The sequence below is a fragment of the Chiloscyllium plagiosum genome, unplaced genomic scaffold (assembly GCF_037043375.1).
Source record: "Chiloscyllium plagiosum isolate Xiang-an unplaced genomic scaffold, Cpla_swu_hap1 HiC_scaffold_6, whole genome shotgun sequence".
NCBI classification, from domain to species: Eukaryota; Metazoa; Chordata; class Chondrichthyes; order Orectolobiformes; family Hemiscylliidae; genus Chiloscyllium; species Chiloscyllium plagiosum.
Genome location: NW_028270144.1, coordinates 127544093 through 127568067, shown reverse-complemented (window position 1 = coordinate 127568067; position 23975 = coordinate 127544093). Strand labels below are relative to the sequence as shown.

The window sequence follows — 23975 nt, the reverse complement described above, 5'->3', positions numbered from 1 at the left end:
TACACATCGCTGAACACTACGGGCAATTTAGCATGGCCAATTCACCCTGACCTGCACATCTTTGGACTGTGGGAGGAAACCAGAGCACCCGGAGGAAACCCACACAGACACGGGGAGAATGTGCAAACTGCACACAGGCTGTCACCCAAGGCTGGGATTGAACCTGGGTCCCTGGCACTGTCCAACTGTGCAACTGTGCTGCCCATGGTATTTAGCTTTATGCTTACGGAATATAGGTGTCACTGTCTGGGCTAATATTTACTGTCTGTCCCTATTTGCCCCTTTAGAAGGAGATGGTGTTCTGATATATCTGCTGCTCTAGAACTGACCGTGAGCTGTCCCTGTCCTGGGAATGTTTGATGGGGACAGTGTACAGGGAGCTTTACACTGTATCTAACCCTGTGCTGACCTTGTCCTGGGAGAGTTTCATGAGGAGATTGTAGAGGAAGCTTTATTCTGTATTTAACTCTGTGCTGACCCTCCTGTAGGAGTTGTTGGGGGGACAGTGTAGAGGGAGCTTCACTTGATATTTCTCCCCCTGACAAAACTCCAGGAAGTGCTTTGACCAATTTCCAACGCCAGAAAAAGTGCTTCAACGTTGATGAAAATCAGATTAAAAAAATCTGCCAAATAGTAATTGGATAAATAATTGAGAAGATATTATTTGCATACGGTTTAGGAGAAACAGGGCAGTGGGTCTAATTGTGCAGTTTTTTTTCCCAGAGTGCTCCCTGTCCTGTTCTTTGAAGGAAAGACTTGCTCCAGATTTTGATATAAGGTGGTTGACCTGTTGCTGACCCTTCTGTTACCCACAGGAGAACATCTTCATCTACCTGCTGGACGTGAGCTCAAACAAGATGTTGTGTGACAACCCCCCACACGAGATGTCCAAGGAAGGGAGACTAAGGTACATCGAGAGGCCTGATGAATAACCTCAGGAAAGGGGTGGTGGGTGGGGGATGTGGGAGCAAAGGTGGCAGCAGGAGGTCAGCGCCGAGATGTGGGAGCAGATGCATTTGGGAAAGACAAAGAAGGAGATTTACAAGATCATGCAAGGGAAAATCCCAGAGAGTGTAGAGGCTGTTCATTTGGAAGAGAGGATAAAAGATGGAGGGAAACTGCAGAAAGCTGCGACACAAAGGGAATTTGGTAGCGGTGTGGGGACGAGGGGGACTTGTACATGAACCACAGAAAGCTAGCACATTGGGTTAGCAGGGAATCAGGAAGGGTCATGGGATGTTGGCCCTTATTTCAAGGGGGTTGGAGTTTAAGAGTAGGGAGGTCTTACTGCAACTGTACAAGGTGCTGGGGAGGTCACTGATGGAGCACTGTGAGCTGTTCCCATCCCTTATTTAAGGAAAGATATCATCTCATTGGAGGTAGTTGAGAGAAGGTTCACTAGGATGGTCCCTGGGATGGGGAGGGATTGTTTTCTGAACAAAGGTTAAACAGGGTGGGACACTACTCCCTGGAGTTTTGAAGAATGAGAGGGGATCTCATTGAAACATCCAGGATTCTTAAGGGGCTTGAGTGGGTCAATGCTGAGAGGATGTTTCCCCTCATGGGAGGGTCTAGGACCAGAGGGCACAGTCTCAGAATAAAGGGGCACCAACTTCAGACTGAGATGGGGAGGAATTTCTCCTGAGGTTTGAGAGTCTTTGGAACTCCTCGTCACAGAGAGCTGTGTGGGCAGAGTCCTTGTGGATATTTAAGGCTGAGAGAGATTTTACATCAGTCGGGGAATGAAGGGATACAGGGAAAGGGCAGAAAAGTGGATGTGAGGATGTGGGATTAGCCATGATCCTATTGAATGGGGGAGCAGGCTCAAAGGGCTGAATGGCCTGCTCCTGTTCCTATTTCTTATGGTTTCATCTTGGAATGTGTGTCAACAGAATTCTGAAAGGTATGACAGACAAGGAAGGCCACAAAACATGGAATGAGCTTCCTGAGGAAGTGCTGGATGTGGGTCCAGTTACAATGTTTACAAGACATGTGGATGGATCTATGAATAGGAAAAGTTTGAGGAATATGGGCCAGGAGCAGGCAGGTGGTTCTGGTTTAGTTTGGGATTATGTTCGGCATGGACTGGCTGGAATGTAGGGTCTGCTTCTGTGCTGTGTGGCTGTCTAACTCAGCAGCTAGTTGAGGAGGTTCCCTGGGCTTCACCTGCTGTACAAAATAACATTAGAGTGCAGCTTCAGGACAGCCACTTATTGTAGGAAGGATGTGATCACTCTGGAGAGGGTACAGAGGGGATTTACCAGGGTGGTGGAAAGAAAGGGAAGTATTATTGATACTAAGGGAGCATACTGTATTTCTTCATGACGCTTTGACTCTGATTGCGGGCATTTCTTCCCTTCTCCTGGGGGCTAGATCTGTGTGCCACAGCACTCAGGCATTCACTCTTGCTTTTCCTCTACCGTCCACTATTAGAGTCCTAGAGACTCATAGAGATCCATAGCAGCGATAAAAGGGCTTCAGCACATCGAGTCTTCACCAGTCTAAAACAATCGCCTCACTAATCTGATCTAATTATCCCGCACTTGACCCATAACCTTTTATGCCTTGGTTTCTCAAGTGCACATCTAAATCCTTCCTTCTGAGGGTTTCTGCCTCTCCCACCGTGACAGGCAGAGAGTTCCAGATTCCCACCATCCTCTGCAGTCTCAGAGATATGCGATTTCCTGGGTCCCTTCCACTAGCATCTGGTTTGGTGACCATCCAACGTTCCTCAGACACGTCATGAATATGGACACCCCGGTTAATGTTGGATTCACTGTGGCCATCAAATCAGAAAGCAGCCTGGTTTCCTGGTAGGCCTCTGCTTCCAGCTCCCAGCTACTTCCCAACTCCTGGAACAATCTTCGACAATCCCAGAGCTGCTTGCTAGCTGACTTCATCCTCAATTGCCTCTCTCGGAATTGCACCCCGCAATTAACCCTGTGTGGGAATGCTGAACTACCCAGATGGAAATGTAAATGAATTAACTTTGCCCTCAAAACATCCTTTTGAATCAGGGGTTCTCATGAATAGATTATTATCTGGATGGGAATAAATATGATCTTAACCACACTCAGTGATTCCTTTAAAAAATCTCTCACTTTCCCGTCACAAAATCTTCAAACAGCCGTTGATGATCCATTGAATTGTAATTGTCTTGTGGGTATTTGTCCAATTGCTGAAAGCCAGGGTGCTTTTTCCCCATTTAATTTGATCCAAAGCATAAAATTCGCTTCCTGAAAGTGTTATTCTCGCAAAATCCATACTCACTCACCTGCCCACCCACTCTCTGCACACATCACAGACACACACACTCATGTGAACAATCACTCACACACTCACTCACTGAAACACACACCACACATAACATACACACGCTCACACACGTGTATATGCAAGCATGTGTATTAACATGTAGCCTCACACATGCACATCTGCAGACAAACAGGGGAAGTGATGGCCTAGTGGCATTATCACTAGACTGTGAATCAAGAGACCCAAGTAATACTCTGGGCACCTGGGTTCGAATCCTGTCATGGTAGATGGTGGAATTTGAATTAAATAAGAAATGTGGAATTGATAGTCTAAGGGTAACCATGAATCATATAGTCATCCAGCATGGGAACAGACCCTTTGGCCCAACCAGTCCATGCTGATCATAATCCCAAATGAAACTAGTCCCACCTGCCTACCCTTCTCATTCATGTCCTTATCCAAATGTCTTTTAAACGTTGAACTGTACCCACATCCACCACTTCCTCTGTGATTGTCAGAAAAACCCATCTGGGTCACTAATGTCCTTTAGGGAAGGAAATCTACCATCCTTACCTGGTCTGGCCTACATGTGACTCTAGACCCACAGTCACGTGGTTGACTCTTAACTGTCTTCTGGGCAATTAGGGATGGGTAATAAATGCTGGCTTAGCCAGGGATGCCCTCATCCATGAATGTATGTGTATACACATTGCACACATGTGTACCCATAAACAAAATCATATACTAGCATCATTGTTGACTCAGCATAAAGGTCCTCACTTTATACATGGTGTTTTTAAGCACATGTAAAACACGTGAATACAGTGTAAAAATGAAAGATGTTCTCTGTTTGAATAATCAGTGACTGAGCTGGTTTCAGGTGGGGTATGTGAAGCAGGAGATAAAAGCTGCGCTACCCTGATGTGACCTGAGTCAGTAACTGTTTACAACCAGCTTGCACTTATCTGGACCCTGGAACAGAGTTCAGTGCAATAAGGAATGATTTGATGACTGGAGGAGATTAAATTTTTACTTTTAATTAAACAGCGTCCTGCTCTTGTGATATATATCTTCCCTGCTGTCTGCCAGAGAGCAGGATGTCATAAAATTAATAAAAATGACACCACTTTATATAGGAGGCTGGTAAGTTGGCAATATTTAATCTTGATCTGTCACAGTCTGCTTAGCACCATCTGAGATGTGACTCAATACAGTGTCGCTGTTCACCTCCCCCCCCCTCCTGCCCCATATCCTGGGGTAAATGTCATTGTTATTGTTCCAGCGGCCCTTCCCCCTTTCTATCTGATCCATCGTTCCCCACCAGTGTCTCAAGAGCATTTGCATCTCTCCCTTAGCAGTACACTGCCCTTTCTGTAGCAGGATGCAATTAAATTGTGCCTCAGGTATTCAGCATTTCTTCCACGTATCCCCCAGCGAGGTGTTTTAAGATGGGACGTGTGTCCTTGGTGTCACCTTTTCTGTGTTGTTTGTCATAAATATCTTCCCTCCAAGATCATTGTTAATAACCGTTGTCCAAGCCAATGTTCCAGCTGTTGGTGAGTCAGTGGATAGCGCTCCCTTACCTCTGAGTCACAGAAACATTGAAACATCAAAATTAGGAGTAGGAGGAGGCCATTCGGCCCTTCTAGCCTGCTCCACCATTCCATATGATCATCCACCTCACTCCCCTATTCCTGCTTCCTCCCCCTTACCCTCTGATCCCCCAGCACTCGGAATGGTCTCGATCTCCTTCTTAAAAACATTCAATGTTTTAATCTCAACTGCTTTCTGTGGCAGAGAATTCCACAGGCTCTCCACTCTCTGGATGAAGGCATTTATCCTCAGCTCAGTCCTGAAAGACCTACGCCATATCCTTAGACTGTGCCCCTGCTTCTGGACTCTCCCACTATCGGGAATATCCTTCCTATGTTTATTCTGTCCGGTCCTGTTGACGTTTTCTAGGTTTCTATGAGATTCCCCTCATTCTTCCAAACTCCAGTGAATGTGATCCAAACGAATTCATACTCTCCTCATACATCATCCCTGCCATCCCGGGAATCAGTCTGGGAAACCTTTCGCTGCATTCCTTCCATCATTAGGTAAGGTAAGGAGACCAAAACTGGACACACAACTCCAGGTATGGTCCCACCAACACCCTGTATAATTGCAACAAGACATCCCTGCTCCTGCATCTCAGAAGGTTATTACTCAAATCCTACTCCAGGGTTTATAAAAAAAATTATTCATTCATGGGATGTGAGCATCACTGGCTGGGCCCAGCATTTATTGCATGTCCCTGGTTGCCCCTTGAGAAGGTGGGGGTGAGCTGCCTTCTTGAACCGCTGCAGTCCGTGTGCTGTGGGTTGACCCACAATGCCCTTAGGGAGGGAATTCCAGGATTGTGACCCAGTGACAGTGAAGGAATGGCAATATATTTCCATGGAGAAAGTGAGGTCTGCAGATGCTGGAGATCAGAGTCGAAAAGTGTGGTGCTGGAAAAGTGCAGCAGGTCAGGCAGCATCCGAGGAGCAGGAGAATTGACTTTCAGGCATTAGCCCTTCCTGGGTCATGGGTCTGGAAGGTGCTGTCTGAGGAGCTTTGCTGTCTTTGTCACAGCGCCAGGGTCCCAGGTTCGATTCCACCCTCGGGCGACTGTCTGGGTGGAGTTTGCTCTGGGTGCTCTGATTTCCTCCCACAGTCCAGGGATGTGCAGGTTAGGGTGGATTGGCCATGCTAAATTGTCCTTTGTGTTCAGGAATGTATAGGTTTGGTGCATTAGCCATAGGAAATGTAGGTTAAGGAGTTGGGTCTGGGAGAGATACTCTTTGGAGGGTCAGTGTGGACTTGCTGGGCCAAATGGCCTGTTTCCACACTGTAGGTGTTCTTTGTTCTGCAGTGCATCTTGTAGAAGGTACACGCTGCTGTGACTGAGCATTGGTGGTGGTGGAAGGCATGGATGTGGTGCCAATCAAGCAGGGGCTTCTTTGTCCTGGATGGTGTCAAGCTTCTTGAGTGTTGTTGGAGCTGCACCCATCCAGGCAAGTGGGGAGTATTCCATCACATTCTTGACTTGTAAATGATAGACAGTCAGGAGGTGAGTTACTCGCTGCAGTATTCCTGGCCAGTAATCTGGGTCTTGTCGCCACTGTGTCCAGTTGAGTTTCTGATCAATGGCAGCCCCTAGGATTAAAAGTTTAAGGAGTGATCTGAACAAAGTCTTCGAGATATTAGCAGGAAAAGACAGAGTAGATGAAGGTAAACTATTTCCACTAGTTGATTTTGGAACTAGGGCCATAATCTGAGAATTAGAGCCAGACCTAGAGATGTTAGGAAGCACTTCTCTACACACAAAGGGAATTCAGATTTGGCAATGCCATTGAATGTCAAAGGCTGGTGTCTTGTTGGAAATGGTCATTGCCAGGCATTTATGTTCCTGTGGCACTCTGAGGGAGTGCAGTACTGCTGGAGGTGCTGCTGTGCTCCTGCTGAGAAGGAGACAGTGAATTTCCTGTCTGGTGTATCCAAGTTAGTTCCTCAACTGACATCTCACAAAACAAATGGTTTCACTGCTGTTGTTGGGAGCTTGCTGTGTTTTCCAGCATTGTAGCTGGGATTGCAGTCGAAAGCACACTATTGGCTATAAATCACTTTGGGAAAGTGCCGAGGTCATAGCCAGCGCTAGACAAATGCAATTCCTTCTTTGTTTTAACAGTTGGTGAAAAGGTTCCTTTTGGTTATTCACAAAACTGGCAGACAGACACCTTTGAAAATGATTTTAAGTTTATTTCGAAGAAATTTAAAGAATAAATGTGGATTCAGTTGATCCTTTGATCCTTGTAGCTTGGTAACTTGAAGTTCCTTTATATACATATCCATCAACGGTTAAGGAAGACTTACTGTATTTCATTCCCACCTTTGTACAGCGTTTTCACTGTTTAATTAGTGAAATTACAGGGGTCAGTTCACACAATCAATTCTTCCTGTGACTGCAATTAGCCTGTCTCTCCTACCCCTTCAGTGACGTTACTGTGATTCAAATCAATCTTTTATTTTGAAATGTTAATACTAGAGAATAAAGTGGAGGCGTCACTGCCTGTTCAGTATCATTTTCTGTGCGCTGCCTGTGAATTAAATCACTTCTCGCAAAAGGGCTCTCAGAAACCATCTCACCTGATGTACTTTTCAGATTGAAGGGCTGTCTAGAGTGACAGTGAGAATGGATGTGTGGGTGTGTATGTATCTGTGTGAGTGTGTGTCTGTGTGTGTTTCTGTGCCGGTGTGTGTGTGTGTCTGTGTGTGTATGTGCGTGTGCGTATGTGTCTGTGTGTGTGGGTGTGTCTGTGTGTGTGGGTGTGTATGTGTCTGTGCGTGTGTGTGTGTGTGTGTGTGTATGTGTCTGTGTGTGTGTGTGTGTATGTGTGTGTGGTGTGTATGTGTGTGTGTATATGTGTCTGTGTGTGTGTGTGGGTGTGTATGTATCTATGTCTGTGTGTGTGTCTGGGTGTGTGTATGTGTCTGTGTGTGTGTATGTGTCTGTGTGTGTGTATGTGTCTGGGTGTGTATATGTGTCTGGGTGTGTGTGTATGTATCTGTGTGTGTGTATATGTGTCTGGGTGTGTGTGTATGTGTCTGTGTGTGTGTATGTGTGTGTGTATGTGTGTGTATGTGTCTGTGTGTGTGGGTGTGTGGGTGTGTATGTGTGTGTGTGTCTGGGTGTGTGTGTGTGTATGTGTCTGTGTGTGTGTCTGTGTGTGTGTATGTGTCTGTCTGTGTGTGGGGGGTGTATGTATCTGTGTGTGTGTATATGTGTCTGGGTGTGTGTGTATGTATCTGTGTGTGTGTATGTGTCTGTGTGTGTGTATGTGTGTGTATGTGTCTGTGTGTGTGGGTGTGTGGGTGTGTATGTGTGTGTGTGTCTGGGTGTGTGTGTGTGTATGTGTCTGTGTGTGTGTCTGTGTGTGTGTATGTGTCTGTCTGTGTGTGGGGGGTGTATGTATCTGTGTGTGTGTATATGTGTCTGGGTGTGTGTGTATGTATCTGTGTGTGTGTATGTGTCTGTGTGTGTGTATGTGTGTGTATGTGTCTGTGTGTGTGGGTGTGTATGTATCTGTGTATGTGTGTGTGTGTCTGGGTGTGTGTGTGTGTATGTGTCTGTGTGTGTGTATGTGTCTGTGTGTGTGTCTGTGTGTGTGTATGTGTCTGTGTGTGTGTGGGGGGTGTATGTATCTTTGTGTGTGTGTGTATGTGTGTGTGTATGTGTGTGTGGGGTTGTGTATCTGTGTGTGTGTGTCTGTGTATATGGGATTCTGTGCATATGACTATGAGAGTATGTCTGTGTGTTTGTGTCTCCATATGTATGAGTGTGCATTCGTATTTGTGTGTGTGTATTCATGCATGTGAATTAATGTATGTTTAATGGTATTAAGTGTGTGTATATGTGTGCTGGGTGTGTTATATATGTGTGTGTGTGTCAGTATATGCTTGGTATGTGTATGCACAAATGTACATGTGCATTTTTGTTTGAGTGTGTGTGTATGCGAATGCATGCTTTTGTACGTGTGTGTTTGTAGGTCCTGTACTGTGTGCAGATTTGGGAAAGGATGTACTGGCACTGGAGGGGGTGCAGAGGAGGTTCACCAGGTTAATCCCAGAGATGAGGGGGTTGGTTTATGAGGAGAAACTGAGTAGATTGGGATGATACTAACTGGAATTTAGAGAATGAGGGGGGACCTTATCGAAACATATAAATGATGAAGGGAATAGATAAGACAGAAGCAGGGAGGCTGTTTCCACTGGGAGGTGAAACTAGAAGTAGGGGGCACAGCCTCAAAATAAAGGGAAGCAGATTTCAGACGGAGTTAAAGAGGAACCTCTTCATCCAGAGGGTTGTGAATCTGAGGAATTCCCTGCCCAGTAAAACAGTTGAGGCTTCCTCATTGAATGTTTTTAAAGCAAAGATAGATAGATTTTTGAACAGTAAAGGAATTGAGGGATATGGTGAGTGGGGTGGGTAAGTGGAGCTGAGTCCACAAGAGGATCAGCCATGATCGGGGATGGCCTCCTCCTGCTCCTGGTTCTTATATTTGACTGTGCTTGGGTATACCTGTCTAAGTGTGTATGTGTGTGAAAGCATCTACATGTGTAGGTGGACATATGCATGTGCTGATTGTGTGTGTGAGTATGTGAAGGTACATGTGGGTGTGTATGTCCGTGTGTACATGTATGTGTGTATATGTGCACACGTGTGTGTGTTTGTACGTTGTACATACATGTTTGCGCATATTATACGGAAAACAGTCCCTTAGTGTTGACGCTGTCAAGCCCCTTTGTATCTGTGTTTTTCTTTCTTCTCAACTCCTTGGAATATCAAACCACTCTATGCAGTGTCCCATCCTAGGACAGACCCCCATTCCAGGGATCAATCTCATGAACCTCCGAGTCATTTGTACCTTTCCTTAAATTTGCACACAATATTCCAGGTGTTGTTCTCAACAAAGCCTCTTGGAACTGCAGTGGGACTGCCCTATTGTTGAGTAGTATTCTAAAGCACGTTAAATGAAAATCAGTCTGCCACAGAGCTGCAGCCCGTCAGTAATGTCACTGGCCTAGTCGCCCAGCTCATGCTTTACGGTTCAAATCCTATCACCGCAGCTGGGGAAATTTGTAATTCACTAAAGACCTGGGATGGAACTCTAACCCAATTGCAATCATGGAAATGTTGTCGAATGTTGTAAAAGCCCATTTGGTTTGTTAGTGTCCACGAGGGAAGGAAATCTGCTGTCCTTTTTCTGGTTTAGCCTGTATATTATTCTAGACTCTTAATTGCCTTCTGAGTAATTAGGAACAACACATACTGGTCTTGTCAGTGATGCCCATATACCATCAGCAAATAAGGACAAAAGCTTTTGTCATTACTTGTTGTTAGTTTTTTGTATTCCGCGTACTTCAGTGTCTTTGATTGTTAGTATCTGCAAGTTTGCAAAGCATCTGTACTTTCCTCCCAATCCTGTGTTTGATGTGGAGGTGCCAGTGTTGGACCGGGCTGGACCAGGTCAGAAATCACACAACACCAGGTAACACATAAAAACAAAACCTTTATAAAATGGGTCTTTTTTTCAAGCAATACTCAAGTTCTGTACCATCAAACACAGAGGTCAGAAGTTATATGACCCCAGGTTATCATCCAGCAGGTGTATTTGGAAGCACTAGCTTTCATAGCGCTGTCTCTTCATCACGTCAAATCAGTTCCCCAGTGCTTCTGAAAGCTTGTGGTTTCAAATAAACCTATTGGATGATAACCAGGTGTCATATAACTTCTGACCTCTGTGTTTGATGGTACAGAACTTGAGTATTGCTTGGAAAAAAAACACATTTTATAAAGATTTTGTTTTGTCTTGTTCTCATCAGGATAATTCACAAGAATACCAGTTTAAAGGGAAAACAACTTTTTATACTGTATAAAACGAGAGGGCTGTTTGTTTGGCGAGTAGACTCTGGTAGAAGTGAAGCCAGAGACAATGCACCAGCCGAATGATGACTGCCAGTTAACTGCCAAACTTTAAACGAGACAGGTGGATGCTGATTTTTAAGGTGTCACCCAGAGGAATGAAATAGAAAAGGCTGTCGCTAACTTTATTTCAAGTTGAAATGAAGTGGAGTGTGTAATTATTACATGGCCTTTTAAGTTTATTCCGCTATTCTATTCTTCTCACAAAGTGAATAATCCCTCACTTCTCAAAATTAAACTTGTCACTCACTTACCTCGCCCATCTCTCTCTGTTTGCAGCCTCCCTGCGTGCCCCTACAGCTTACCCTTCTATCTATTGTCAAAACATTTCGAAATCTACTCTGTATCTCCTCATCTAAGACATTAAATAGATTGAGCTGAAAATGTGTTGCTGGAAAAGCGCAGCAGGTCAGGCAGCATCCAGGGAACAGGAGAATCGACGTTTCGGGCATAAGCCCTTCCTGAAGAAGGGCTTATGCCCGAAACGTCAATTCTCCTGTTCCCTGGATGCTGCCTGACCTGCTGTGCTTTTCCAGCAACACATTTTCAGCTCTGATCTCCAGCATCTGCAGACCCCACTTTCTCCTCATTAAATAGATTGAAAACAGTTCAGGCCCCAGAAATCATTCTTACAGCATGCTTCTGTTCATTGGCTACAAACTGGGAAATGTTCCACTGAAGCTATTCTTCCAATCACTTAACCCAATGGAATGACCCTTTTCTTGTGGTTTAATGGGTGACAACTCGGGGCTGGCGTTTGGAGGTCCAGGTATACTACATCAATGGACATGATTTGGAGATGCTGGTGTTGGACTGGGGTGTACTAAGTTAAAAATCACACAACACCAGGTTATAGTCCAACAGGTTTAATTGGAAGCACACTAGCTTTCAGAGCGACGCTCTTTCATCAGGTGGTTGTGGACACAACCACCTGATTCTGAAAGCTAGTGCTTCCAATTAAACCTGTTGGACTATAACCTGGTGTTGTGTGATTTTTAACTTAGTACATCAATGGAGTCGCCTTTATCAATCCTCTCGCTGCATCCTCAAAACTCAGATTAATATTATATAGTAGGGTTTCCCTTTCTAAAAGAAGTTGAGACAGTGTGACTTTCCTCTCAACCTGAATCTGTTTTCAGCATGTTTGAGACTGCTGAGGGAGAGGGAGCTTTATCAACATCTAACCCCATACTGGCCCTCTCCTGGGAGTGTTTGATGAACACAGTGGAGAGGGAGCTTTGTTCTATAACTAACCCCATGCTGTCTCTGTGGTAGGTGTGTGCGATGGGGGCACTGTAGGGTGAGCTTTACCCCTTATCTACCCCTGTGCTGTTCCCATCCTTGGAGTGTTTCATGGCAACAGTGTAGAGGGAGCTTTGCTCTGTATCTAACCCTGTGCTATCTCTATTTTGGGAGTGTTTAATAGGGACAGTGTAGAGTGACCTTTTCTCTGTATCTGACCCCATACTGTCCACACCTTGGGCGTGTTTGATAGGGATAGTGTAGAATGAGCTTTGCTCTGTATCTAACCCTGTACTGTCCTCACCCTGGGAGTGTTGATAGGGACAGTGTAGAGGGAGCTTTGCTCTGTATCTAACCCTGTACTGTCCTCATTCTGGGAGTGTTGATAGGGACAGTGTAGGGGGAGCTTTGCTCTGTAATCTAACCCTGTACTGTCCTCATCCTGGGAGTGTTGATAGGGACAGTGTAGGGGGAGCTTTGCTCTGTAATCTAACCCTGTACTGTCCTCATCTTGGGAGTGTTGTTAGGGACAGTGTAGAGGGAGCTTTGCTCTGTAATCTAACCCTGTACTGTCCTCATTCGGGGAGTGTTGATAGGGACAGTGTAGGGGGAGCTTTACTTTGTATCTAACCCTGTACTGTCCTCATCCTGGGAGTGTTGATAGGGACAGTGTAGGGGGAGCTTTGCTCTGTATCTAACTCTGTACTGTCCTCATCCTGGGAGTGTTGATAGGGACAGTGTAGGGGGAGCTTTGCTCTGTAATCTAACCCTGTACTGTCTTCATCCTGGGAGTGTTGATAGGGACAGTGTAGAGGAGCTTTGCTCTGTATCTAACCCTGTACTGTCCTCATCCTGGGAGTGTTGATAGGGACAGTGTAGGGGGAGCTTTGCTCTGTATCTAACTCTGTACTGTCCTCATCCTGGGAGTGTTGATAGGGACAGTGTAGGGGGAGCTTTGCTCTGTAATCTAACCCTGTACTGTCTTCATCCTGGGAGTGTTGATAGGGACAGTGTAGAGGAGCTTTGCTCTGTATCTAACCCTGTACTGTCCTCATTCTGGGAGTGTTGATAGAGACAGTGTAGAGGGAGCTTTGCTCTGTAATCTAACCCTGTACTGTCTTCATCCTGGGAGTGTTGATAGGGACAGTGTAGAGGGAGCTTTGCTCTGTAATCTAACCCTGTACTGTCTTCATCCTGGGAGTGTTGATAGGGACAGTGTAGAGGGAGCTTTGCTCTGTAATCTAACCCTGTACTGTCTTCATCCTGGGAGTGTTGATAGGGACAGTGTAGAGGAGCTTTGCTCTGTATCTAACCCTGTACTGTCCTCATCCTGGGAGTGTTGATAGGGACAGTGTAGGGGGAGCTTTGCTCTGTATCTAACCCTGTACTGTCTTCATCCTGGGAGTGTTGATAGGGACAGTGTAGAGGGAGCTTTGCTCTGTAATCTAACCCTGTACTGTCCTCATCCTGGGAGTGTTGATAGGGACAGTGTAGAGGAGCTTTGCTCTGTAATCTAACCCTGTACTGTCTTCATCCTGGGAGTGTTGATAGGGACAGTGTAGAGGAGCTTTGCTCTGTATCTAACCCTGTACTGTCCTCATTCTGGGAGTGTTGATAGAGACAGTGTAGAGGGAGCTTTGCTCTGTAATCTAACCCTGTACTGTCTTCATCCTGGGAGTGTTGATAGGGACAGTGTAGAGGGAGCTTTGCTCTGTAATCTAACCCTGTACTGTCCTCATTCTGGGAGTGTTGATAGGGACAGTGTAGAGGGAGCTTTGCTCTGTATCTAACCCTGTACTGTCCTCATTCTGGGAGTGTTGATAGGGACAGTGTAGAGGGAGCTTTGCTCTGTATCTAACCCTGTACTGTCTTCATCCTGGGAGTGTTGATAGGGACAGTGTAGAGGGAGCTTTGCTCTGTATCTAACCCTGTACTGTCCTCATCCTGGGAGTGTTGATAGGGACAGTGTAGAGGAGCTTTGCTCTGTATCTAACCCTGTACTGTCTTCATTCTGGGAGTGTTGATAGGGACAGTGTAGAGGGAGCTTTGCTCTGTATCTAACCCTGTACTGTCCTCATTCTGGGAGTGTTGATAGGGACAGTGTAGAGGGAGCTTTGCTCTGTATCTAACCCTGTACTGTCCTCATCCTGGGAGTGTTGATAGGGACAGTGTATGGGGAGCTTTGCTCTGTATCTAACCCTGTGCTATCTCTGTCGTGGGAGTGTTTGAAGCCTCTGATAGTGCAATGATAACTAGTTGCATTTCACAGTGCTAGCCAGAATAATGCAAACAATTATTGCTGTCAAGGGAACAATTGTAAGCTGAGCTCCATGACTGAGCTGCCCTGGCATGTCAGTGCCGAGCGTTTAACCTGAATTCAGTGAAGGAAAACAAACAAAAAAATGTAACACGTTTTCCTTGTGTATAAGTGACACTGATGAACAGGAGAGATGTTTGTAAGAATGAGCCTTTTTGATTTGAACTGAAACAGTCCAAGTGCAGACATGACTTTTTATTGCTGTTACTAACCGATTCAATGATCCTGACTTTGAAGAGTTTGACCTATATGCACTCTGCTAAACACCTCAGAATTGTTGATGCAGAATATAACAGCAGACTCTGTCAGATGAATAAAAGGATACGGTACTGGAATGGCTGAAGGCTGTTCAGTCTGCCGGGCTGATTGCACCAATGACTAGGCTCCTCTGCTACCTCACCTTTACACACTATCCCATGTTCCATAGGATCCCAGGATGTAAGCCATCAGATTCTGGAAATTTACAGTTTGTAGTTTATTCCATTTCTTGAACGTACCTTTGCAGATATTGCTTTAAACTTCACTTTTCGGTTCATTCCTATCTCTGGTATGTACTTTCTGCTTTCTATTGTGAAGACAGTTATGAAAGATTTGTCCAAAGTCTCTGCCGTGTCCTCATTCCCCATTCCCCATCACCTGCCTCGAAGAGACCAACATTGACTTTAGCTACTCTCTCTCTTTTATATTCTTCCAAACGCTGTTAACATGTCTATTTTCCTCGCTTTTCATACTGCATTGTTTTTCTGTTGTTACCCAATTTATTAATGGCCCTTTATTGATTTCTAATCCCAGTGCTCAGCTTTATTTTGCAATTTTAAAAGATTTCTTTCAATCTGGTGGTATGTTCGACTTTGGAGAAACTGAACAATTTTCCCTTTTTGCTGATTTTGTGGTTTTTAGTGGGTTATATTTTTGTTGAGCACTTTGTATTATTTCTTTGAATGTTTCCCATTATTTATTTATAGCCATATCAGTTACTTAAATTATCCAATTGACTTTACCCAGATGGAATCAAAGAATTATAGAATTTTACAGCACAGGAGGCCATTCAGCCCACTGGCTCCAGAAAGAGCTACCCGGCTAGTCCCACTCTCCAGCCCTATCTCATTAGGCCTCAAAATACATTACTTTCAAATATATTTGCGGCTCTGTTTGGAAACTTGCCATGGAGATTCTCTCCAGGTACCGAGATAATGGGCTTCAATAAAGTATAGGATTCTTATCTTGGACTTGAGTAAGTCACTCTCAAACTTAATATGAAAATCAATTGTTTGGCTTTTCTTTTAGTTCATGGGATGTGAGCATTTGTTACTGCAGTGACTCTGTTTTTATTCGACATTTTTAATTGGGGACTGATATTGGAAAGGGATGGCATAAAGGTCAAGGGTTGTTGAAGGACTGCTGCAGGTTTTGAAAGCAAGTAAACTAGCCCTCATTGCAAGTACTAGTTACACAGCTGCTTATTCAAGTAATAGTGGAAGGTGAGCTTGCAGATGAACTGGAGCCAAGGGGTGTGTCCGGATGAAGCTTTGACCGTTCACAAGGAGCTGATTGGTCTGCGGACGAATGACTAATTATCTATGACAAAGGCCTTCTGCCTGACAGCAACTATGTGATTGGCTCCCAAACTGCCAAAGAGCTTGAGGGCGTGAATGTTTTGACAGAAGGCACTGGGCCTCTGGAGGAGGAGGAGCTGTTTGCTGTGCAGTAAAATATGTCTCAAGTGTGAAGTTAGCCAGTCGATTTCCCCTGTCTAGTTGGCGTATGTTTTGACTGTTAATTCAGAAGGCAAAGAGCCTTTGTAAGTGGGAATGAGTCACCCTGTGCATCCTACAAACAACTGAGGAAAAGATCAAGGAGGACCGTTCTGATCGGCAGAAGACCCATCACACCAAGGCCCTGCAGAATTGCAGCAAGACATCCCTGCTCTAATACTTGAATCCTCTTGCTCTGAAGGTCAATGTACCATCAGCCCATATCCCTCCAAACCCTTTCTATTCATATACCCATCCAGATGCCTTTTAAATGCTGTAATTGTACCAGCCTCCATCACTTCCTCTGGCAGCTCATTCCATACACATACCACCCTCTGTGTGAAAACGTTGCCCCTTAGGTCTCTCTTTTATATCTTTCCCCTCTCACCCTAAACCTATGGGCCGGGTGCTGGCAGGTGGGGCTAGATTGGGTTGGGATATCAGGTCAGCATGGACGGGTTGGACCGAAGGGTCTGTTTCCGTGCTGTCCATCTCTATGACCCTATGACCCGATACCATATCATTAGCAGAAACCCAATTGAACTGTAAACCCATAAAGAGAAAAAGCACCACGGATTGCAGTAAGTTGAGGTACACGTTGTCACCTGACTCTGACTTGGTGCTTCTTAAACTTTCCTGCCAAATTCTTCAAGTTCTCTCTGTTTTTCATTTTAAGCTTTTATTTCTGATAAAAACGTTATCAGACATTTGATTCTCGTCCAGTCTCACTGTTCATTGTAGCCGTGAGGAATCATCATCAGCTCCTCCAATCAAATCCTGCGGGAAGGAAGGAAGGAATAAAAATGCTGTGAAACAAGACCAAAGCTGTTATAAAATCGGGTCGGCTTTTACACAAGTATATACGGTACTTTGTAAAATCTTTGTGGACTGATTGTGGATCAGGCCAAACACGGCAAATGGGTCGAGATTAATTTAGAATATCTGGTCAGCACGGATGAGAAGGACCGAAAGGTCTGTGTCTGTTTTGTACATCTCTATGACTCGAGGAATAGTTGAGCTTGATTTCCAGTACACTGCCCCAGTGAGGTGTAACATTCCCCGTCCCTAGTTGCCTCCCTTGAGAAGGTGGGGGTGAGCTGCCTTCTTGAACTGCTGCAGTCCATGTGCTGTGGGTAGACCCACAATGCTCTTAGGGAGGGAATTCCAGGATCTTGACCCAACGACAGTGAAGGAACGGTGATATATTTCCAAGTCAGGATGGGGAGTGGCTTGGAGACAAAGTATGATAGTGTCATTGAATCGTACAGATGTACAGCACGGAAACCAACCCTTTGGTCCAAACTGTCCCTGCCGACCAGATATCCTAAATTAATCTAGTCCCATTTGCCAGCACTTGTACCATGTCCCTCTAAACCTTCCTATTCATAAACCCATCTAGAAACCTTTGAGATATTGTAACTGTACCAGTCTCCACCAGTTCCTCTGGCAACTCATTCCATACACGCTCCACCCTCTGTGTGAAAAAGTTGCCCTCTAGTTCTGGACTCCCCCCACCCCAGCAAAAAGACCTTGTCTATTTACCCTATCCATGCCCCTCATGATTTTATAAACCTGTATAAAGTTACCTCTCAGCCTCCAATGTTCCAGGGAAAACAGCCCCAGCCTATTACTAAACTTAGTGATCTCGGACTAAGCCCCACTCTCTGCAACTGGATTCTCAGTTTCCTGACCCACAGGCGACAAGCAGTGAAGATTGGGGACAATATTTCATCCTCACTAAGACCCAACACTGGAGCCCCCCAGGGGTGCGTACTCAGTCCCCTACTGTACTCACTGTATACCCATGACTGTGTCATCAAATACCAGACTAATGCCATTTACAAGGTCACTGATGACACCACCACAGTCGGTCGAATCTCAGATGGTGACAAAACAGACTACAGACGGGAGGTGGAAGACCTGGAAAAATGGTGCACTGAGAACAACCTGGCTCTCGATGCCAGCAAAACCAAGGAACTCATTATTGACTTTCGGTGGGATGTTACTCATGCCCCCCCTACACATTAACAGCACAGAGGGGGAACAAGTGGAGAGTGTCAAACTCCTGGGCGTGGTCATCCACTACAAGCTTTCTTGGACTCTTCATGTGGACGCACTGGTTACAAAAGCCCAACAACGTCTCTTCTTCTGAGGAAATTTGGCATGACAGCGAATCCCCTTGCCAACATTTATAGGTGCACCATCGAGAGCATTCTGTCTGGATGTATCACTACCTGGTATGGCAACTGTACCATTCAAGATCAGAGACAGTTACAGAGAGTGGTGAACCCGGCCCAGACAATCACAAAGGCCAACCTCCCATCTATAGAATCCATCTACCAGGCTCGCTGTCAAGGAAAGGCCGCCAGCATTCTCAAAGATCCATCCCACCCTGGCAATGTATTTTTACAACCTCTACCATGGGGAGAAGGTACAGAAGCCTGAACACACGCACCAGCCGGTTTCGTAACAGTTTCTTCCCACTGTTGTTAGAATACTGAATGGACTCACAAACTGTTAACATTCACCTGTACCTGTGTTTTGGTTTTGCCGCTGTTTACCTATTATTTACTATCGATGCTCCTTAACTCTGTGATCTGCCTGTATTGCTCGCAAGACAAAGCTTGTCACTGTGCCTCGGTACACGTGACAATAAATTCAATTCAATTAAAAAATTCAGCCTCTCCCTATAGCTCAAACCCTCCAACCCTGGCAACATCCTTGTAAATCTTTTCTGAACCCTTTCAAGTTTCACAACATCTTTCCGATAGGAAGGAGACCAGAATTTCACACAATATTCCAATAGTGGCCTAACCAATGTCTTGTACAGCCGCAACATGACCTCCCAACTCCTGTACTCAATACTCTGACCAATAAAGGAAAGCATACCAAACGCCTTCTTCACTATCCTATCTACCTGTGACTCCACTTTCAAGGAGCTATGAACCTGCACTCCAAGGTCTTTTGTTCAGCAACACTCCCCAAGTGATGTTTTCCCAGAGAATATTTTATTGAGAGATTTTGAGTTAAGTCTAGTTCATTATCAAATACAATATCGGATATAGGGTTGTCCCTGTCGTTTCCTCAATGAACTGGGGCAGGAGGTGGGGACAAACACCTCCACTGTGCCTTCAAATGCAGTCCCTGCGATTAGTCCATGTGGGGCAAGGGGGAGAGTGCTGGTTTGCTATCTCCTGGGATCACAGGCACCGCAGACAGTGCAGCACTCTGTCGGTATTGCACAGGGAGGGAGCGATGGTCTGGTTGGTCAGTGGTCTTCACTGGATGTGCTTGCTCTCTCTCTCTTTCTCTCTTTCTCTCTCTCTGTCTCTGTCTCTCTCTCCCTCTGTCTCTCTCTCTCGCAGAGAAGCAGTGATCACAAAGTCGAGAATTGAATGCAACGGGCTCCACAAGACTGACATCCAGGTCACCAAGATGAACCACATGGTCGCTCCGCTGCCGAACGACAAACAAGGTGGGTGGAGCTACTTCATCTGAATCAGCCACCTCCACCTCTCCTCCCTCACACCCCTGCCCCAACCTTTGTCTCCAGCCCTCCCATTCCTCCCCTCCCATCCCCCCCTCTCCTCTCCCACGCCCGTCCCATTTCCCAACTGCATCCTGCTCTCCCGTCCCACTCCACTCCCTACCCCCCTACCCAAGCCCTCCCAGTCCTCTCCCAAACCCCTTTTCCCCCAAACCGTCTCCTATTCCCCAACACGACCCCCTCCCATTCCCCCTCCCACCCACCCCCAGCCGTGTCTGTCTATCCTCTCACTCCCACCCTCCTGATAGCCCCTTCCATTCTCCGCCAAACCCTCCACCATTCCCTTTCTGTGGCTTAAATCTGCACAAAGCACTCCCCCCAACCCCACCCTCCACTGACTCCCTCGCCTCCTTCCACCATCTCACCTCCACACCTTCCTACCCCTTCAGCCCCAATCATTGTACCCTTCCACCTCCTCATTCCCCACCCCACCACTCCACCCCTGCTCACCATCCCTGCCTACCTTCACCACTCCCCTTCTCCCTCCCTCCCTCCCTCCATAGCCATTTGATTTATCTTGTTACTCACCTGGTCAAAGACCCTAAATCTCCTTTGACTGTTTGTCTTTCCCCATACAGTGATCATTATCCCTGTGGTGGACGAGGATGTGGGGAGAGTGATCTCTGTGATTGTGGTAAGGACGCTTCGTGTGTGTGTGTGTGTGTGTGTGTGTGTGTGTGTGTGTGTGTGTGTGTGTGTGTGTGTGTGTGTGTGTGTGTGTGTGTGTGTGTGTGTGTGTGTGTGTGATGGTCTGAGTGACAGTCTCTGTGTGTGTGTGTACATGTCTGAATGTGTGTGTGTGTGTGCCTGAGTGATGGTCTGTGTGTGTGTGTGTGTCTGCCTGTGTTTGTCTGAGTGATGGTCTGTGTGTGTGTATCTGTCTGAGTGTCTGTGTGTGTATGAATGTGTGTGTGTCTGTGTGTGTGTGTCTGTCTGTCTGAGTGACTGTATGTGTCTGAATGTGTCTATCTGTCTGTCTGAGTGACAGTCTGTGTGTCTGAATGTGTGTGTGTCTGAGTGACGGTCTGTCGGTGTGTCTGTCTGTCTTTTTGTGTGTCTGTCTGTCTGAGTGACTGTGTGTGTCTGAATGTGTGTGTGCGTCTGAGTGACGGTCTGTATGTGTGTCTGTCTGTCTTTCTGAGTGTCTGTGTGTATGTCTGTCTGAGTGACTGTCTGTGTGTGTGTCTGAATGTGTGTGTGTATCTGTGTCTGTGTGTGTCTGTCTGAGTGACGGTCAGAGTGTGTGTGTGTGTCTGAATGTGCGTGTGTGTCTGTCTGAGTGACTGTGTGTGTCTGTGTCTGTGTATGTGTGTCAGTCAGTGCCTGTACCCAGTGCCACTGTCTGTCCTGCGCAGTCACCCCATGCTGGGTGCCGTCCAGTATCATACACAATCATGAATACTTCACCAATGCAATAGGGGTTGCCCAGTCACCATGAGCAGAGGTCTACAGCACAGGCGAAGGTCCTTCAGCCCATCATATCCGTGCTGATCAATAACTATTCTGATTCCATTTCCCTCCACTTGGCCCATTGCCCTGTATTCCGAGTACACATCTAAATCCTTTGTCAATGTGATGAGGGTTTCTACTTCTCCCACCCTGACAGGCAGCCAGTTCCGGATTCCCAGTACCCTCTGGGTGCAAATGCTTTTCCCTCACATCCTGCTGTCAACCTCCTGGCACTTTCCCTTCAATCCATGCCCCTGGCCATTGACCTCTCCATGCCCCTGGCCATTGACCCCTCCATGCCCCTGGCCATTGACCTCTCCATGCCCCTGGCCATTGACCCCTCCATGCCCCTGGCCATTGACCTCTCCATGCCCCTGGCCATTGACCTCTCCATGCCCCTGGCCATTGACCCCTCCATGCCCGGGAGTAGGTTCTTCCTGTTTACCCTAAAAATGTGCCCCTGATTATTTTTATGCATCTCAATTGTCTGCCTTCTCAGTCTCCTCTGCTCCAATGATGATGGTGTCTCGGTAATTTCCCTGGCTGTATAATCCTAGGCTAATGTTGTCAATGCGTACCAAAGTTGGTCCTTTCTAAGGACATTGGTTAGCTCAGTTGGCTGTATGGCTGGTTCGCGATGCAGAGTGATGACAACAGCACGGGTTCAATTTCCACACCGGCTGAAGACCATAAAGAATTCTCCGTCTCAGCCTCCCCTCGCCTGAGGCATGGTGACCCTCAGGTTAAAGCCCCCACCAGTTGTCTCTCTCTCTCTAATTAACAGAGCAGTCCTGTGTTTTTCTTTTTATTTGTTGATGGGATGAGGGTATTGCTGGCCAGGCCAGCATTTATTACCCACCCCTAATTACCCAGAGGGCAATTGAGACTTACCCCCACCCCTGTGAGTGTGGAGTCATGAGTAGGCTTGACCAGGTCAGGATGGTAGTTTCCTTCATTAGTGAACCAGATGGGGTTTCCCAATAATGGATTCATGGTCATCATTAGAGTTCTCATTCCAAATGTTCTTTTATTGAATTCAAACTCCACATCGGTGGGATTTGAACCCGTGTCCCCAGAACATTCCCTCGGTCTTTAGATTAATAGTCCAGCGATGATACTGCTGGGCCATCACTTCCCCATTAGTCAGGTAAGACAAGGCAACTTTACCTTCTCCATTGCTTCTAGTCCACCAGCCATTCTGATTCCAAATTCTTATCATTGTCTCGAAATCCACGGTTTTCCTTATTACTCTCAGTCCCTACCGAAATCCCCTACTTTAATCACTCCACCAATGGCAGCCCTGCCTTGGGGCTGACTTTGTAATTCCATCTGGAAACCTTATGGTTGTAACGTCCGAGCCTATGTCGCTCCCTGACACTGTACCCTTTGTTGATGCATGTAGTCACCCAAACCATCCTTGTGTGTTGACCTTTGCCTTGATATTTACTCTTTTGTAGATTTATTGTGGTATCCTGGAGAATGTTGATGAATTGTCGCTGAACCTTCTAGAAAAACACGTGAGTATGGGTTTGTTGATACACCCTAATCTTGACTTCGGTCAGTGAAACTGTCCGGCCACTGCCCACCCACCCTGATATAATACCATCTTAGCTCAGACAGAATCTCAGCCTGGGCATTGTTGGGTACAGACAAACCTGTGTTCATAACAACAAAGAGCAGGAAGAAGCCATTCAGCCCTTTGAGTCTGGACTACCATTCAATAATATCGTGGCTGATCTGATTTTAACCTCAACTCCACATTTCTACATATTGCCTGACAATCCCTTCACCGCCCTGACCATCAGGAATCTATCTAACTCAGACTGAAAACTACACCCCCGCTGCAGACACTGGATCCTGTAATTCAGGCTGACCACGAAGAGTGTGGTGCTGGAAAAGCACAGCAGGTCAGGTAGCATCCGAGGAGCAGGAGAGTCGACGTTTTGGGCATGAGCCCTTCTTCAGGAAGGGCCTGAAACGTTCATTCTCCTGCTCCTCGGATGCTGCCTAACCTGCTGTGCTTTTCCAGCACCACTCTCTTGACTCTGATCTCCAGCATCTGCAGTGTCCACCTTCTCCTGACTTGTTGACCTCCCAAGTGCAGTACTTTCTAATCTGTTCCTGGGATGTGAGAAGGTGGGGGTGAGCTGCCTTGTTAAAGCACCGCAGTCCATGTGCTGTAGGTAGACCCATCATGGTGTTATGGGGGAATTCTAGGATTTTGACCCAGTGACACTGAAGGACCGGGGATATATTTCCAAGTTTGGGAGGTGGTGCTGTTCGCCTTGAACATCTAGTAATCATGGGTTCGGAAAGTGCTGTCTGAGAAGTCTTGGTGAATTTCTGGAGTGCGTCTTGTGGATGGTACACGCTGCAGCTATTGAGTGTCAGTGATGGAGGGAGTGGATGTTTGTGGATGTGCCAATAGAGCGTGCTGCTTTGTCCTGGGTGATGTTAAGCTTCTTGAGTGTTGTGGGGAGTATGCCATCACACTCCTGACTTGATGTGAAGGTGCTGCTGTTGGACTGGGGTGGGCAAAGTCAGAGGTCACACGGCACCAGGTTATAATCCGACAGGTTTATTTGAAATCACAAACTTTTTGGAGTGCAGCCCCTTCAGCAGGGGAAGTGGAGAGAAGCGTATCGACAGGGAGACAAAAAGATCGTACAAATGGTGTGAGTGGGGTCTCAACCCAGACTGAATAATAAGTCTCTGCAGGTGATCGAAAGTGTCAGACGGTGTGAGTAAAGTGTCAACAGCTGAATAACAAGTGAAGGGATGACCGATAAATTGAGACGGAGAGATAATTACAAAAAACTAAAAATGAGGTGGTGCTGGAGACAAACCAAACGGCTGGAATAACATGATGGGTGTAAGGGTCACATGCTGAGGGTCTAACCAAAG

The 23975-nt window shown here is 46.3% G+C and overlaps 1 protein-coding gene across 4 annotated transcripts in view; it reads left to right on the top strand.

The window, feature by feature from the left end:
* Positions 1 to 23975, top strand: part of pde2a (phosphodiesterase 2A) — a 541714-nt gene that overhangs the window by 202179 nt on the left and 315560 nt on the right. For 3 of the 4 annotated variants that reach the window (XM_087988442.1, XM_087988444.1, XM_087988443.1), the window contains 4 exons: positions 816 to 907; positions 19441 to 19550; positions 20201 to 20256; positions 22529 to 22588. In XM_087988442.1, coding sequence (XP_087844568.1) covers positions 816 to 907; positions 19441 to 19550; positions 20201 to 20256; positions 22529 to 22588 — 318 coding nt within the window. The remainder of the gene's footprint in view (positions 1 to 815; positions 908 to 19440; positions 19551 to 20200; positions 20257 to 22528; positions 22589 to 23975) is intronic. The other variant, XM_087988445.1, reaches the window with a different exon arrangement.